This window comes from Xyrauchen texanus, chromosome 6, assembly GCF_025860055.1.
Source record: "Xyrauchen texanus isolate HMW12.3.18 chromosome 6, RBS_HiC_50CHRs, whole genome shotgun sequence".
Taxonomy (NCBI): Eukaryota; Metazoa; Chordata; class Actinopteri; order Cypriniformes; family Catostomidae; genus Xyrauchen; species Xyrauchen texanus.
In genome coordinates, this window is record NC_068281.1 from 38,368,019 (window position 1) to 38,385,482 (window position 17,464).

At 38.4% G+C, this 17,464-nt stretch overlaps 1 protein-coding gene across 1 annotated transcript; it reads right to left on the reverse strand.

Moving 5' to 3' along the window:
* Positions 1-1,037: 1,037 nt before the first annotated feature.
* On the reverse strand, positions 1,038-11,205 carry LOC127645402 (neuromedin-U receptor 1-like). The gene is made up of 3 exons (XM_052129010.1): positions 10,984-11,205; positions 6,550-7,422; positions 1,038-4,193 (listed from the first exon to the last, which is right to left on the reverse strand). Exons 2-3 carry the CDS (start codon positions 7,403-7,405, stop codon positions 3,706-3,708), a joined length of 1,344 nt encoding a protein of 447 aa, XP_051984970.1. The 5' UTR covers positions 7,406-7,422; positions 10,984-11,205; the 3' UTR covers positions 1,038-3,705.
* Positions 11,206-17,464: the final 6,259 nt, after the last annotated feature.

Genomic DNA, 17,464 nt, shown 5'->3' on the forward strand with positions numbered 1-17,464 from the left:
GTAAGTCAACCATCACTGCAGTCATCCACCAGTCGGGGCTTTATGGCAGAGTGGCCAAGACACATGAAAGCCTGCATGGAGTTTGCTAAAAAAACACCTGAAGGACTCCAAGATGGTGATAAATAAGATTCTCTGGTCTGATGAGACCAAGATAGAACTTTTTGGCCTTAATTCTAAGTGGTATGTGTGGAGAAAACCAGGCACTGCTCATCACCTGTCCAATACAGTCTCAACAGTGAAGCATGGTGGTGGCAGCATCATGCTGTGGGGGTGTTTTTCAGCTGCAGGGACAGGATGACTGGTTGCAATCGAGGGAAAGATGAATGCGGCCAAGTACAGGGATATCCTGGACGAAAACCTTCTCCAGAGTGCTCTGGACCTCAGACTGGGCCGAAGGTTCACCTTCCAACAAGACAATGACCCTAGGCACACCGCTAAAATAACGAAGGAGTGGCTTCACAACAACTCCGTGACTGTTCTTGAATGGCCCAGCCAGAGCCTTGACTTAAACCCAATTGAGCATCTCTGGAGAGACCTGAAAATGGCTGTCCACCAACGTTTACCATCCAACCTGACAGAACTGGAGAGGATCTGCAAGGAGGAATGGCAGAGGATACCCAAATCCAGATGTGAAAAACTTGTTGCATCTTTCCCAAAAAGACTCATGGCTGTATTAGATCAAAAGGGTACTTCTACTAAATACTGAACAAAGGGTCTGAATACTTAGGACCATGTGATATTTCAGTTTTTCTTTTTTAATAAATGTGCAAAAATGTCAACAATTCTGTGTTTTTCTGTCAATATGGGGTGCTGTGTGTACAATAATGAGGACAAAAATGAACTTAAATGATTTTAGCAAATGGCTGCAATATAACAAAGAGTGAAAAATGTAAGGGGGTCTGAATACTTTCTGTACCCACTGTATGTTAGGCTGCTTAAATGTCATTGCAAATATAGTAATTCACTTCACACATAACAAGTAACCAAATCTTAAGATCATTTTGAGAAGATGATAAGTTTATTGAATATATTTTGTATAATAAACATTGACGAGTAGCTGTGATATTTACATTCCAACAAAGCAGAGGTAAAGTTTCCATACATGTCAAAAGTGAGTCATTGTACATTCTCTAAATGCTCAACAGGATTGGGAATAGTACTTCGTAAATACTGTAAAACACCACTGGACATAATTTTATAAACAAACCCAGGCATATCTAATACGACCTCATCATGCATTCTTGTTGATATGAAATCTATAGTGATTACATTCAGAGATCTGCAAGGAAGGTTTCAGTAAGAATGATGGGAACCTTACTGGTAAAATTCTATATAAAGTCCAATTATATATGAAGACATTGATATGCACTGACACACTGATATGATAACTTAATTATCTCACCTTACGTTAAAGGTGCACTCAGTAACTTTTTGTTAGTGTCATCTTCAACTTACATTGTCACCTAGCGGCGTGGATGCAGCATCAATAGTTTTCAATTACAGATGCCATTGAAGAAATTCACTATTCACATTAAGCCATGGTTCCTTTAATCCAAGAGTGAAAGTGCCTTATAACAGTGCGGTTACTGAGATTAAGCGAGTAGTATTCGGCTGGTCATGTGATTCTAACATGGCAGACCCCATAAAGGGACCCTCTACATGTAGAATAAAACAGCTTTTATAAGGTTACTGATTTGACTGGAGTCTTCATTTCATGTGAGTGCTCATGATTTTATTCATATGTTTCAAAATTGCAATCCATTTCTTTAGGAGTAAAACTTTTTTAATGGGGGAAAAAAATACTGAGTGCTCCTTTAATTTAGATAACTGACTCCATTTACTCTGACTTGCAGCAACAACTGATTTGGGCTGTATCCAAAACCTGAAAAATTCTGCATTTGTAGGGAGTATAAGTTGACAGCAAGGCATCGAGATATGTTCAAATACATTTTTGTTGCGTCACATCCTGTCCACTATGATGCCTTCATCTGGTCAGTTTTTGAAGGCAGCATAGACAACCCAAATCCATGTGTGTGCTGTTCAGCGGTTGGTGGAAAGAGTAAAAATGGTGTCTGACTGGGCATTTTAGTAAATTAAATACAGAAAATATATTTTTTTTCAACTTGTGATTTTCTTGTGAAATAAGCATTATAATCATTAAAGGAATAGCTCACTCAAACATAAATCTTTTGACCCTTTATTAAACCCAAAAATGGCTAGTTTGCTATATTTCAAGTCATACAGCGGCTTTGTGTGAGGAACAGACCAAATCTTTGCAGTTATTCACAGGATAATCTTATCCTCACAAATCTAATTCTTGTATTCAATCACAAAATGGCACCTTTAGACATCAGACTGATCTTACTATGAATTCGGCAACAGTAGCTCGACAGTTCTTGAACTAAAATCGGTCTTGGCTTACCAAAATTCAAAGCACTGCCTCCAGTGGCCGAAGCGGGAAGTGTTTTTTTAACATACGGGCTCAAATGAGCTCCAGTTTCCAGGTGAAATGCCCACGGAGAAGCGACTTGTAAAGCGAGTTGTTTTTATTTGTAAATGATGTAATACAGTGAACTCTACCCTAACCTCACCTAACCATTAGTGGAGTAAAAACGCAATCTTCGAGGGAAAATACAACCTCATTTCACGCTCATCGTTGATTATGTGAATGCAATTGCTTCCTGGTTTCAACACGGATGGGAATCTAGGTCTCCGACACTGTTGTCTTGCCAACATGGTCTTCCCACAAGAAAAGATAAACACACATGAACTGATGCAAAAATATCTGATGGGAGATGTCGCTTATTGGCAACTCAACAGAATGGAGTTGATGTCAGGGTACTGGAACATTCGGTAGAAACATGTCGACATCCCGTGTCATAATGTAATTTACATCATAGTCCCCAAAACACCATTGGTTCTTGAGTGTTACATGACCAATGGCAACTTCACATGTTTGAAAAACTTCATAGCAAATGAGATTTGAGAGCTCCTGTAGACTGGAACATTGTTGAACAACAACTTCAATTTCACTTTGCTCCTCACACAAAGCTATTGTATGACTTTGAAGAACGTAAAATATAGTGCACGAGTGATTTTAGAGCCTGGAAGTATAAATCACCATCCATTTGCATGTACGCGAAAATGAAAAACTTCAGGCATTCTGCCTAAATTGTAATTTTGTGTTTCAAGAAAGAGAGAACATTATACAAGTTTGGAAAAACATGTTTTCCAATTTGGGTGGTCTACTCCTTTAAATATTTGCTTTGCTATCTCTAAAGTTCACTTTGTTCTAGATCACCAGACATGACGTTATGGTGTCTCGGAAGCCTGTCTGAAACCAGTTTACTTTACAAGTGCCTTCATCCAAAAACACTTTCTGCTAAGTCATAAGCTCTTGCAGAGGGTGATACAAGACAGCACAGTCCATCACTGGCCATGAACATGAGTACCCAGGACATTTATTCAAATGGTTGTCTCAAAGATTACCATTTGGGCAACAGCTTCAAAGCGTATAGGCAAAATAGTCAATGCTTATTGCAACACCACCCATTTAAATTTGTAACAGCTTTATAATAATTGTTCAAATTCCCCATATTGCGTAAACCTGTATTTTTTTAAGTACATACCACAATTTAACTTCAAAATGGTTACTTTAAATGGAAGCTTAGAAAAACACACATCATTATAAACAAGTCTTGCTGTCTAGTGTCTAATGCAGTATGTAGTTGCACATTTGACTAATAAAACTTTCACATAGAGTAGGCAAAGCTGGCTTTGGTTTTTGGTCACAGACTTTGCTTTGGGATACAATAACTTGGACAAAATATCCTGGTAGATTCTAGAGAGATTGTGGAAGCCCACGAGGATTGAACTTGACAGAAAATGAGACAGAATGAGAGGCAGAGAGGCAGAGGCAGAGACAACACTGCGTAACGTGACTCTACTGAGGGACAGCTGACGATGGCCTTTCTGACACACCACCTCACGGAACATCTCTCTGAAGCGGGATGACATGAGGTTATATAGGATGGGATTGACCACTGAACCCAAGTAGAAGAAGACACCAGAGAGAAGATGCACATACTCATAGACATGTTTCTGCTCTTCAGTCCAGTTATCAATGTAGCTCCACATGACACGATCAATGTGAAAAGGCGCCCAGCAGACTCCAAACACAATCACCAATGCACCTTTGAAAACATTAGAAAAGAGAAAATACATAATAAATATGCTCTTATACAGTGATGATGACAGAATTTTCATCTTTGGGAGAACGATTCCTTTAAAAACACATGAATCTCATTGTATTATATACCATAAGGTCAAACCAATGGAACTAGTGGAAGTATAGAAATATTGTACATGCAAATCATTCCATTAGTGGAACATGTCCTTAAACAGTAGTTAATGTGAACTTCACCTGTGCATACTCTGTTAGGACACCTGTGTCAACTTGAGGGGAACAGATTTATACGTCCTCTAAAAATCACATTGAGACCATTTGGATAAACGTCATTGCAAAAATGGCTGTGAGAAAAGGTCTAGCATCGTTTGTTGGCAGATTCCACCTGGTTTGATATTTTATCTAATGCGATGACAATAAAACTAATTATTGCTCTTGGCCCAAAGTGAGCAACTGACAGTATTTATTGACTTGAGAATGCATGACAAGTCCGAAGTATTTTGTTTCTTCTTTAAGCATGTGTTGAAATTTTGAGGTTGGCCACACAGTATAGTGCTGAGCAGATACTACAATAAACCAAATGCAGAAAGATGTTTTTACTAAATCACATTCCCTTGTATTTACATAAACATGACAAGAGGCTGTGAAAGCACAGCTGGGTATTTTCAGTTTATCAGGAGATTAATCTAAACAAAGCTCCAAATGTTTCTAGACTTGCAAAACCATACATGAACTACAAGACAAGAATCTGTCATTATTCTTACACTGTTGCCCACTCTGGTTATCTTAAAGGAATAGATCAACAAAAAAATAAAAGTCTGTCATCATTTATTCCCCCTCTATGTAATTCCAAATATGATTTTCTTTTTTCCATGACACATGTGACAGTCAGAATATAATCTGACCAAACCATGATGTAGGGTTTAGTCGTGCTAAACCATTAATAGCTGGAAAATAGTTAGCTACTGGAAAAGCTACACTGTTTTAAAAGCAGCTACTGAAAAATGTAGTTACATTAGTAGCGTTGCTATTTGCTGTTAGCTACTACCCAGCACTGGTTACAATCTGACCAAACTGTGATGTAGCATTTGGTCACGCTACACTGCTAATTGCTAGAATAAGTAGTTCGCTACTGGAAAAGCTGCACTGTTTTAAAAGCAGCTACTGAAAAATGTAGTTAAATTAGTAGCATTGCTATTTCGCTATTTGATCACGCTACACTGCTAATTGCTGGAATAAGTAGGTAAAAATCACCTGTGGGAATCAATGATGTTTGACTTCACTAGTGTCAACTTGGCATGATGCATCTTGATGCAAAATATTTTTGCTTTTTTGTGGTCCATTTAAGTCCTTGACAGCCTGAGAGTATGAAATGTCATTGTTTGGAAAAGAGTTGTGTGGACATTCTTCAAAAATGTATCTTTTGTGTTCCACAGGGAAAATAACAGCATATACGTTTTGTATGACATTAGGGGAAGTAAACAATGACAGAATTTTAATTTATCTACTTTAACCCAGGGCTGTAATGGCCTTAACTGTTACATTAAAGGAGCACTCAGTACTGTTTTCTTTGTGTAATCTTGGACTTACATTGACATCTAGTGGCGTGGATGCAGCATCACTGAAAATCAATATTTTGATTTTGAAAAAATCAATATTTTCAGTGATGTAATATTGTAGAAATTCACTATTCACAGTCAGCCATTATTAATTTAATCCCTGAATGAAAGTGTCCAATAACAGTGCGGTTACTGCGATTAAACAATATTCGGCTGGCCGTGTGATTCTTACATGGCAGCCCCCATGAGGCGACCCTCTCCATTTAGAATAAAACAGCTTTTGTAAAGTAACTGATATGACTAGAGTCCTCATCTTATGTGGGTGGTCATGATTTTATACATATGTTTCAATATTACAATTAATTTCTCCAGGAGTAAACCTTTTTTTATTGTGGAAAGAATTACTGAGTGCACCTTTAAACCTTTGAAGTGTGTGTGTGTGTTTATACTAAAAAACTCTTAAAATAAAATCTACAAAGTAGCATAAAAACTATAAGGATGCCATTTGTAGGTTGGTTTCTGCAAAAAGTGCAAACAATGTGACTCAGTGACACTATCAGAACATTATTTTCTGAGAATCCCAACCAGCCCAACACAGCAACATCGACTACAACCAATGGTGTACGTTTAAGGCAGGACTATCTGTTTGCCAACTAATTTCAAACCTTTTTGAAAACAATGTTTATGTTTGTTATTTGGTAATGCTGGAGTTGCAGAATTTACACACTTCAGATTTAACCCTTACTGGCCTACAGGTACCAACATTACAATTGATCACAGGCATCGCACTGTTATGGAACTCACAGAGCATTTTAGTAACTTGCCGATGACGCGCCCTCTGATGCAGCCCGTCCTGATTCAGCCCAGTCTTTGAACCAAAACAGTCCCTTTCCTGATGCAACTGCAGGCCGATCAGCACATACAGCACACTGATGGTCAACATCGGCAGTATGAAGAACAGCATTGCCGTCACCTGCACCAACAGGTTGTAGATCCAGGTATCACGCACCACGATGCAGACGACCGACTCGGGAAAAGTGAGCCCAAAAAGGGGTTGCAACATTGCTACGCCATGCAGACTGGTATTGGGCAATGCACATAACAGAGAGACCGCCCATAATGCAATGATGACACGCTTGGCATGAGCATGCGTCGCCACATGTTTGGCGTGGAGGGGGTGCACAACTGCTCTGTAGCGTTCTGCGCTCAGCGCCGTCACGTTGAGCACAGAAGCAAAGCAGACAGTCTCGAACAAGTAGGTCTTGAAATAGCAACCTGCAACACCAAACAGGAATGGATAGTTGTTCCAGAGTTCATAAAGCTCCAGTGGAAGACCAAGCAGGAGAACAAGGAGGTCAGAAATGGCCAAGCTGAACAGGTAGTAGTTTGTTGTTGTGCGCATTACACGGTGACGGGCGATGACAATGCAAGTCAAGCCGTTGCCCAGCACTCCAACTACAAAGATGACCACGTAGGTGATGCACACAGGCAGAAAGAGGTGTGAACGGCAAACACCCAGTTTTTTCTCCAGGTAAGCACTGCGGCTCAGACAAAGGTCTTCCAGGTCCTCTGCGTTGAGACACTCTTCCTCTTTGGGGCACCATGATGCGTTCTCTGTTATGTACAGGGACTCTGGTGAGGAGCAGTTGAGCTTGATCATTGATGACTAGGAAATACCTGCAGAGGTTACAACAAAGACAGACAGGGACAATTCTTAGAATCAGAATCAGAAAAAGCTTTATTGCCAAGTATGTTTTTTACGCATACAAGGAATTTGTTTTGGTGTCGTGTCACGTTCTCTAAATATAAAAAACAAGTATTAAAATATAAGCAATATAAATATAAATATGTCCACACAGTATATATTAAAAGTAAGTATAAAAATAAAAGAGCAGCAGAGCAAGTACAGTGGCATGTAGAGCCAGAGGTGGAGTGTGGAGAGTGTCAGGGTGGGTACCAGGCCTTGTTGATAAGGCAAGTGGCGGATGGGAAGAAACTGTTCTTGTGGTGTGAGGTTTTTGTCCTGATGGACCTCAGCATTCTGCCAGAGGGGAGTGTCTCAAAGAGATTGTGGCTGGGGTGGGAGAGATCAGCCACAATCTTTCCAGCACGCTTCAGGGTCCTGGAGGCGTACAGGTCCTGGAGCGGCAGCAGATTGCAGCCAATCACCTTCTCTGCAGACCGGATGACATGCTGCAGTCTGCCCTTGTCCTTGGCAGTAGTAGCAGCGTACCAGATAGTGATGGAGGATGTGAGGATGGACTCGATGATGGCTGTGTAGAAGTGCACCTTCATTGTCTTTGACAGGTTGAATTTCTTCAGCTGCTGCAGGAAGTACATTCTCTGTTGTGCTTTCTTGATGAGGGAGCTGATGTTCAGCTCCCACTTGAGGTCCTGGGAGATGATAGTTCCCAGGAAGCGGAAAGACTCCACAGTGTCGATTGTGGAGTCACAGAGGGTGATTGGGGCAGGTGCAGGTGAGGCTGAGTTCTTCCTGAAGTCCACAACCATCTCAACTGTCTTTAGAGCATTGAGCTCAAGGTTGTTTTGATTGCACCAGGTCACCAGGTGGTCAACCTCCCACCTGTAGGCGGACTCGTCACCATCAGAGATGAGTCCGATGAGGGAGGTGTTGTCCACGAACTTCAGAAGCTTGACGGACTGGTGACTGGAGGTGCAGCTGTTAGTGTACAGGGAGAAGAGCAGAGGAGAAAGAATGCAGCCCTGGGGGGATCCAGTGCTTAGGGGATATTTACTTCAGGCATTTTACTGATTTGATATTGATCAAATCATGAAACAACTAAGCGTAAATGCCTCCCAAGACACTTTTGAGATGGATAGCAAACCAATCTCCTCAGATTAACTCAGGTGTCGGTTTGAGATGCATACAAGAAGTGACTTGGACAGTTTACATGCATCTGGTTGTTCAGTCCCCATTTGCAAACTTTACTCCCGTACCGCAATTGTCAATTTTAGCATCCTCCTCTTTTTAGTTGGTATTAGCCAAATCAATTACTGCAATATTTTGCTGTCTGGCATTGTCATTATCACGTAAGTAAATTCCGCTATATTTACATATAGCACAGGAATATAAGAGTGGATTTATATCCATTTTCCAGAAACAGATTTACTGTATGAAGCCAAGTGTATATGGAATATAATCCAATCGCAATCCAATCCAGTCGTTTAAGCAACATGACCACACGAGAAATCGACATGTTGCTCCTGAATGATCTGGTACCCTTTCTGCCAAATTACTGACATGTGGAATCAGACATCATTGCATCAGTTCAAATTTGTATAACTTTTCTTATGGCTCACCTAATCAATGAGAAGAATGACTTGGAAGTTTTTTTCTATAAAATTACATTTTCACTCCACTGACGGTTAGGTTTAGAATTGGGGTTATGGTCAGGACTTGTTGACTGCATTACATCATTTATAACCTAAAACAACTCATGACTCATGGCGCCACTCTGTGGACATTTCACCTGGAAACTGCAGCTCACATTTGCCCATATACTTGGGAGCAGTGCCTCACATTTTGTAGGCACAGACTGATTTCAGCCAAAGAACATTTGACTACGGTCACATAATTTACTGTGTGACCAGTCTGGATCAAGACCCATGAAGTGTCCATGTGAAAATACCCCTTAAGGTCAATATGAAATCCTATTTGCTTTCTTAAAACACCTCCTGGTCTTTTTGCGTAAGAATCATCAGTGCATGTTATACTAAAGAGAGAAAAAAGATTTGTCTTCATAACCTTTATTCAAAATGTTTTTCAGGTGATGATGTGGGCAGGGAAAGCCCTTCCTGCATCCATTTAGGTATGTAACACCCACTTTTCACAGTTCAATCTTTTCCAAATGAAGTCCCACTCTACACTTTTTTTCTTATTGGATCTCGTTGAGGCCTGTTTACTTAGAAAATGTTTTGATTACAGAAGTAAAATGGGTTGAGGACACCATTTCACATTGACTTTAAATCAAGAGTCAATGAATGGCAATTCAAAAGGTTTTTTTTTTAAGTTTGAGACTATTTGGGCCATCATGGGCCCTAAAATTCCCCAAAGCTGGTGGATGGCTGTCCAAAGTTCAGTTTATAAATATCAAAAAGTCAAGCGATGACTGGAACAGCTCTTCTGTGAAATAAATGGCACTTCTTAAGGTACTTTTTTCTGAAGTTTCACTTTTGCTGTATCTGTGTATTATTCTGGTTAACTATTGAAATTCATCATCAAAAAATCTGAAAATGTGTGAGATGCTTTAACTCATCCACTTTGTATGGTTTGTTTGTTTTTGCCTTTGAAGAGGTACAGGGAATTATTACTGAGAGGAAAGGTGTAATGGCATCAGGACATAGCAGACCAGATTCAAACCTGCATCACCCACATGAGCACCACAACTTCAACATGTCAGCAGCACATGCACTACAACTCCAGCCACTGTATACAGTATATAGATCCACAGTATATTCTGTGTATATATCGAACAATAACAAATAAGACTTGTGTGTACTTTTCAATTCAAAGTACCATAAACTCTACATTAGACCCAAACACATCTCAAATAAACATAAATGTATTACCTGTGAGATCTACTAGTGTTTTTCTTTGTTCAGTAAAAGATAAGCCTAGATAAGCATCTGGGTAAAGGTTTTTGTTATGTAACATAATTGAGAAAAAAAAATAGACAATAATTATCTAATACAAATAGATATTAATAATAAAAAAAAGACATTCTTTAAAAAAAACAAAAAGCATATTATACTATATAATATTGTTAATAATAATACAATTACTGAAATATACTGTAACAATGTGCAGATTTCTGCTGTCATATGAATACAGGGGACAAAATAGCACAAACAATTGGAAAAAATTATTTATCATTAATCTAATAAATTCTTAAATAGCAGTATTTGATGACATGGCATGGACTTTTGGTTCAAAGTAAACAAGCAATCTAATTAACACTGTAAACATCAATACAAAACTAGCCTTAATATACAAATTAGATAACTGTATTCACAACAATATCAAATTATATTCTTATTAATCAGCATTTGTAATTGGTAGCATAATAACCGACTCTAATGCAGCAAAACAATAACAGTCTAAGCAGTCTAAGCTTTCAGATTAGCAGTTAAAATCAAGATCTTAAATAGCCTAATAGGCATTCGGTTTCATTACGGGTAAACATGATGAAGGGAAAAGAAGACATAAAACAAACCTACCTGAGCACAGTCTTATTGAAAATGTTGTTTCTCAGAGAAGTATTTCTAAAGGAAGCTGCTGTTCTGTCTACTGGTACTTATGACAGTCCCGAATTGTCTTGCTTTTCAGTTACTCCTAATTTATTAATTTTGTTTGCAATTTAACACTAATTCATCAGCTCGAATGCATTGCTGTGGGGTAATCTGACATTACATTATCAAGTAATGAAGAGTAATGCTAAGCTTAATCCATACACAAACTCTGTTTCTCTCTACGAGCCCCTCTCTTGTTATTCCCCTCCTCCTTATAGTGGGATGGGTGACCTTTACATTACCATCATGGTCTCATTCACGTACAGTTACTGGAATTGTCAGTGAGCAATATTTCACTAAAGCAGGCAAAGTGACTGATGACCAGCTTTAGGTCAAGTGCAATCAGTCTAAAAAAAAAAAAAAAATCCTTGTTGAATTTAGTTACTTAAAATTAGCTAATGTAACACAGTTGTTTAATTTACTAAATTTCTTTGTATGCAATCAATTGAAATGTGTAAAATGAAAGCTCACTTGCATTGGGAAATCTTAAAAATTTAAATTCTTTCATTTACTCACCCTTTTGTGTGTCTTTCTTCCTTCAGCAGAACACATTTGAAGAAAAATAGAAAAATATCTCAGCACAGTAGGTCCTTAAAATGCAAGTGGATGGTGATCAGACTTCAGAAGCTCCAAAAATCACAGACAATAAACATAATCCAAATGACCCCAGCGGTTAAATTCATGTTTTCTAAAGTGATTGCTTTTGGTGCAAAAAATATCAATATTTAAGTACTTATTTTAACTCTAAATCATGCTTCCTGTAATGTTGCTGACGACACTGGCAATGACGAAGACAATGACGATGGAGTGAAGAACCCAAGTGCAATTTATTTAACAAAACATGAAATCCAAAAACCCTAAATTTAAACATGAAACATAAACATAAATATGAACTTGGCTTGACATAAGCTTGACATCAATAGAAACAACAAAGTTACATTCACACATACAATACCTGACCAACTACAATGGAAAACATGAGGGCTTAAATACTTGGACATGGGAGAACATAAACCAATGAACAAACAGAACTTTTTTAATTAAATTAATTGAACGTTTTTAATATTTGAGTGCACTTTAATGCCAACCTATTTATAGCATACATGTTTCTTTGTAATTTGACATATTATCATAATGTTTTTTTGGTTTACATTTTTGGAAACACTAAAACTTTCTATTTCTTTTTCCCCAAAATTTTAATAAAAAAAGAAGAAAATAAAAATCCCATATATTCAGTGTAATCTCAGACTTCTGGAACTTTTATAAATACAATATTTAACTTATCTAAAGAAAAGTTTTCGCTCGCAATTTCAGATCGTTTTGAATGAAGGGGAAGCCACCTTGCTGGAATAATGAATGTCACATTGGTCAAATAGTTTGAACACAGTGCAAAAATTGAGGACTCTTTGTGGTCTTCAATAACCCTATAAGGAGACTTGCAGTGGGCTGACAGTGTTTTGGCAACCCTCTACCACTTTAGCATAAGCAGAGGAAAACCTGGACTGACTCCACACTTTGAGAGGTTACAAATGAGTGAGACTTTTATTGCATGTTTTACAGAAAGCATGGTATGTATCACAGGAAACATCCTATCTTTCTGCAGCTCAACATACAAGAAATAATCTAAAAAAAATTTAATATGTAACTTTACGATCATTATAATCCAATTAAGCATGGCCAGTGGCAACGTTTAGAGCCATAAATTGTTCTTTCATTGCTTAATAATATGCATTACACAGTGAAAAATGTATTATATAGATTTATTTCACATTTCATTGTCTTATGAAGCTCTATCCGATTGGATGGGAAGTGTCGACAAACTGCATCCTTCAGGTCTCTAAAACGTATTTTATAAATATTGCATGGTATGCCTTTTAATATTGTTGGTCTACCTGTCACATGTAAGTCATATGGCTGGAATAAGGAAGTGTTTGATAAATGGTAAGGAACCAGCATGGAACAACAAGTTGAGGTGATGGGATCATTGGACTAAGCTTGGACTGTGGAGTACTATCAATTGAGTATCAAACTCTGTGGGAGTACTTACCTTTTCCAGGACTATTCTTATTGTGTTGGATTATGTGCACTTTTTTGGATTGTAAATACACTTGTGAGTCATGATACACATGAATTAGCAGTGTTCACATTTAATAAGCATTTCATCAAAATGAGTGTTTTTCAGCACAGCACAGTAATCTCAACTTCCACTTGACATACACAAACCCAACTTTATTTTTTTACTCGATTTATTAGAAAATGTTTACATTAATTATTTATATATATATTATATTTACTTGAATTTAATAAACTGAAAATATGTCCACTTTCTTGTAAGAGAAAGTAGTGCTTCACTGACATTTTCCTGAGAAAATTTTCTGTGGGATGCACAAGAAAAGTCTAGGGGAGCAATGCCATGGTTTCAAAAGTAGACAAAGCAAGCATGCACTGCTCTCCTCTGGTTTTGAACAAGCAATGCTTAGTTCGTAAACGAATCAGTGTTTTAAACAAATCTTGTAAATGTAAATAGTTCCTGTTCACTTCCATTGGCTTTGTCTGAAACCAGGAAAATGCTACCTCCGGAGGCTGTATACGGAGGTAAGAAGGGACCAAGGCATGTCCGAATCCAATGTTCATGTCACATCTGGTCTAGTAAGATACCTTCATCCGACTGATTGAAGGCAGCATGTATCTTTCGCTGCCTGTGAAATCATACAATCCTGTGCACGTGGATCCAAGGAGGTTGAGAAGGAAAAAAAATTACGAAAACTAATTTGGTAGAATAGGCACCTGATAGACAATTTGTGTATAAATGTATCATTTGTTTTTCCATTTGTCCAACTTTTGATTCCATTTCTAATGAGAAATTAGTATACTGTATATTCGTTTTGAAATATACACTTGGTTATAGCCAAAACTTTATTGATTTTGTTCTAGATTATTGGACCATTGTGGTTTGGTTGGATGAATGAATGAAGAAGACACATTAACTTTATTGGACACCAGATAGTGTTAATCAGTTGTTGGAATCCTAGCAACTATGTGACGTTACGCTGCCTCAGTAGCCTGTCCAAAACCAGTTTCTGGAGGTACCCTTGTTCGCAACCACTGTCTGTTGAGTCACTGACTGATGGGGCAGTGAGGCAACAAGACAGCTACCTTTGGTTTCGAATGCAGCCATCATTTATATTTATAACGGTTCAGTGACTCGCTCATAACATAAAACCACTCATTTGTCACCACTTACTGATTTAAAGAAGATCTACAGGAAAACTCTGTAAAGTATTGGCACTATGGAGCCACATGTTTGTTTATTTATTTGCAAATATAATACGATAACCATTAGATTACCCACTAAAAACATACGCTGATGAAAGTGAAAACACAGGAGACCGAAAAAACTAAAACAGGCTTCCGATATGAATGGTGGAACACTTCTGCATTCAGGAAAAAGTTGGACATCAGAACTCTTAGAAAGCCGCTCATCCAATAAGATTCAATGACAGGAACTAATTGTTGAATAAATTAAAATGACAAAACAATACACCTACTTTTTAGTACAATTTTCAGTATTGTCATTATTTAAAGTAAGGAGAGGAAGCTGTCATGGAAAAACCCTCATAAAACTGATATCTCTAATAACCCCGAGATGTCTTATTTATGGAACAAAACATGGGATGTTTTAAGCTATGGCAAGTATGGTCTAAGATAAATTCATAAAAACAAATGCCTCTGCAGAGGACAGAAATTAATTATATTAACATTGGACTACATTTCCCATATGCCCGCATACCTGGTCTGATTACCCCACAGCTGTTCCTCATTATCTCTCTATTTAAGCCCTGTTTGTTTGTTCACTCTTTGCGAAGTCTTGTTTGCCCCGGCTACATTTCTAAGCGTTTACCGTTTCCTTGTCTTGATCACCTGTGTACTGACTCTGCCTTGAACTGTCGTTTACGTCTGATTGCTGCCTGCCTTTGTTGTGTTTTTGCCTGGATCTCTACTATTGCTGTTTGCTGCCTGCCCTGAACTTCTGCCTGTCTGACTACAATTCTGCTCTGTCTCTGATAACACTGTTTGCCTGATTATCGAAGTATGCCTATTGGAACTTGAGATTGTCATTTAATAAAAACTGCACATGGATCCCACTCAGCCTGAATCCTTGTTACAGGTGTAAGCATCATCTGTAGAGGGAGAAGTCCAGGCTTTGACTGGGCATCTCAAAGACATTCAAGGACTTTTCTTAAAGACACTCCATTTTTATCATGACTGTGTGGTATGCCTTGTTGTTTTGATAAAGGATGACTCTTTGTCTCAGTCTGACGTCTATAGTGGGCACTGGAGAATGTTTCCTCAAGGACCTGTCTGCATTCCCTCTGTTCATTGTATACTCCGTCCTGACCAGCTTCCCAATTCAAGTCTCACTGTGATGGAACCATCAAGGCTTAAATAGCATCTAACACAAATTGTACTTCGTGCAAGAAGATGCTTTTTGTTGCTGTATTTATTATTTTTTTTGCTGTATTTTGTTGCTATTTACAGAAATACCATATTGCTCTATTTGCACTTAGGCAGAGGGCAGGCTGTTTGCACTTTCTTATTTGTTGAATTATTTATATGGAGTGCTTGAATTTCACTGCAACAACTGTACAGGCGTATGCAAAGGTTTAGGCACCCCTGACAATTTCCATGATTTTCATTTATAAATAATTGGATGTTTGGATCAGCAATTTCATTTTGATCTATCAAATAACTGAAGGACACAGTAATATTTCGGTAGTGAAATGAGGTTCATTGGATTAACAGAAAATGACAGAACGAAATTAGACAGGTGCATACATTTGGGCACCCTTGTCATTTTGTTGATTTGAATACCTGTAACTACCTAGCACTGATTAATTGGAACACACAATTGGTTTGGTGAGCTCATTAAGCCTTGAACTTCATAGACAGGTGCATCCAATCATGAGAAAGGTATTTAAGGTGGCCAATTGCAAGTTGTTGTTCTCTTTCACTCTCCTCTGAAGAGTGGCAACATGGGGGCCTCAAACAACTCTCAAATGACCAGAAAATAAAGATTGTTCAACATTATGGTTTAGGGGAAGGCTACAAAAAGCTATCGCAGAGATTTAAGCTGTCAGTGTCCACTGTGAGGAACATAGTGAGGAAATGGAAGATCACAGGCACAGTTCTTGTTAAGGCCAGAAGCGGCAGGCCAAGTAAAATATCGGAGAGGCAAAGGCGAAGGATGGTGAGAATGGTCAAAAACAGCCCACAGACCACCTCCAAAGACCTACAACATCATCTTGCTGCAGATGGTGTCACTGTGCATCGTTCAACAATTCAGCGCACTTTGCACAAGGAGAAGCTGTACGGGAGAGTGATGCGGAAGAAGCCTTTTCTGCACACACGCCACAAACAGAGTAGCTTGAGGTATGCAAATGCACATTTGGACAAGTCAGCTTCATTTTGGAAGAAGGTGCTGTGGACTGATGAAGAAAATGGTGTTATTTGGTCATAACAAGGGGCGTTATGCATGGCGGCAAAAGAACACAGCGTTCCAAGACAAACACTTGCTTCCCACAATAAAATTTGGTGGAGGTTCCATCATGCTGTGGGGTTGTGTGGCCAGTGCCGGTACTGGGAATCTTGTTGAAGTTGAGGGTGGCATGGATTCCACTCAATATCAGCAGATACTTGAGAATAATGTAGAGGAATCAGTCACACAGTTGAAGTTACACCGGGGCTGGATATTTCAACAAGAAAACGACCCAAAACACTGCTCAAAATCTACTCTGGCATTTATGCAGAGGAACAAGTACAATGATTTGGAATGGCCATCCTATTCCCCAGACCTAAATATCATTGAAAATCTGTTGGGTGATTTGAAGCAAGCTGTCAATGCTCGGCAACCATCAAACCTAACTGAATTGGAGATGTTTTGCTAGGAGGAATGGTCCAAAATACCTTCATCCAGAATTCAGACACTCATTACAGGCTATAGGAAGCGTCCAGAGGCTGTTATTTCTGCTAAAGGAGGCTCAACTAAATATTGATATGGTATTTCTGTTGGGGTGCTCAAATTTATTCACCTGTCTAATTTTGTTTTGATGCATATTGCACATTTTCTGTTAATCCAATGAATCTCATTTCACTACCGAAATATTACGGTGTCCTTCAGTTATTTGATAGATCAAAATGAAATTGCTGATCCAAACACCCAATTATTTATAAATGAAAATTATGGAAATTGTCAGGGGAGCCTAAACTTTTGCATACGCCTGTATATTCATTCTCCAACACACACATTTCCACATCAGGAGACATGCATAATTTGAGACAATAAATTCTATTAAATAAATTGAAATGACAGTTCCCTCTGAATTTCAATTAAACTGTCCTTCTTATCTTT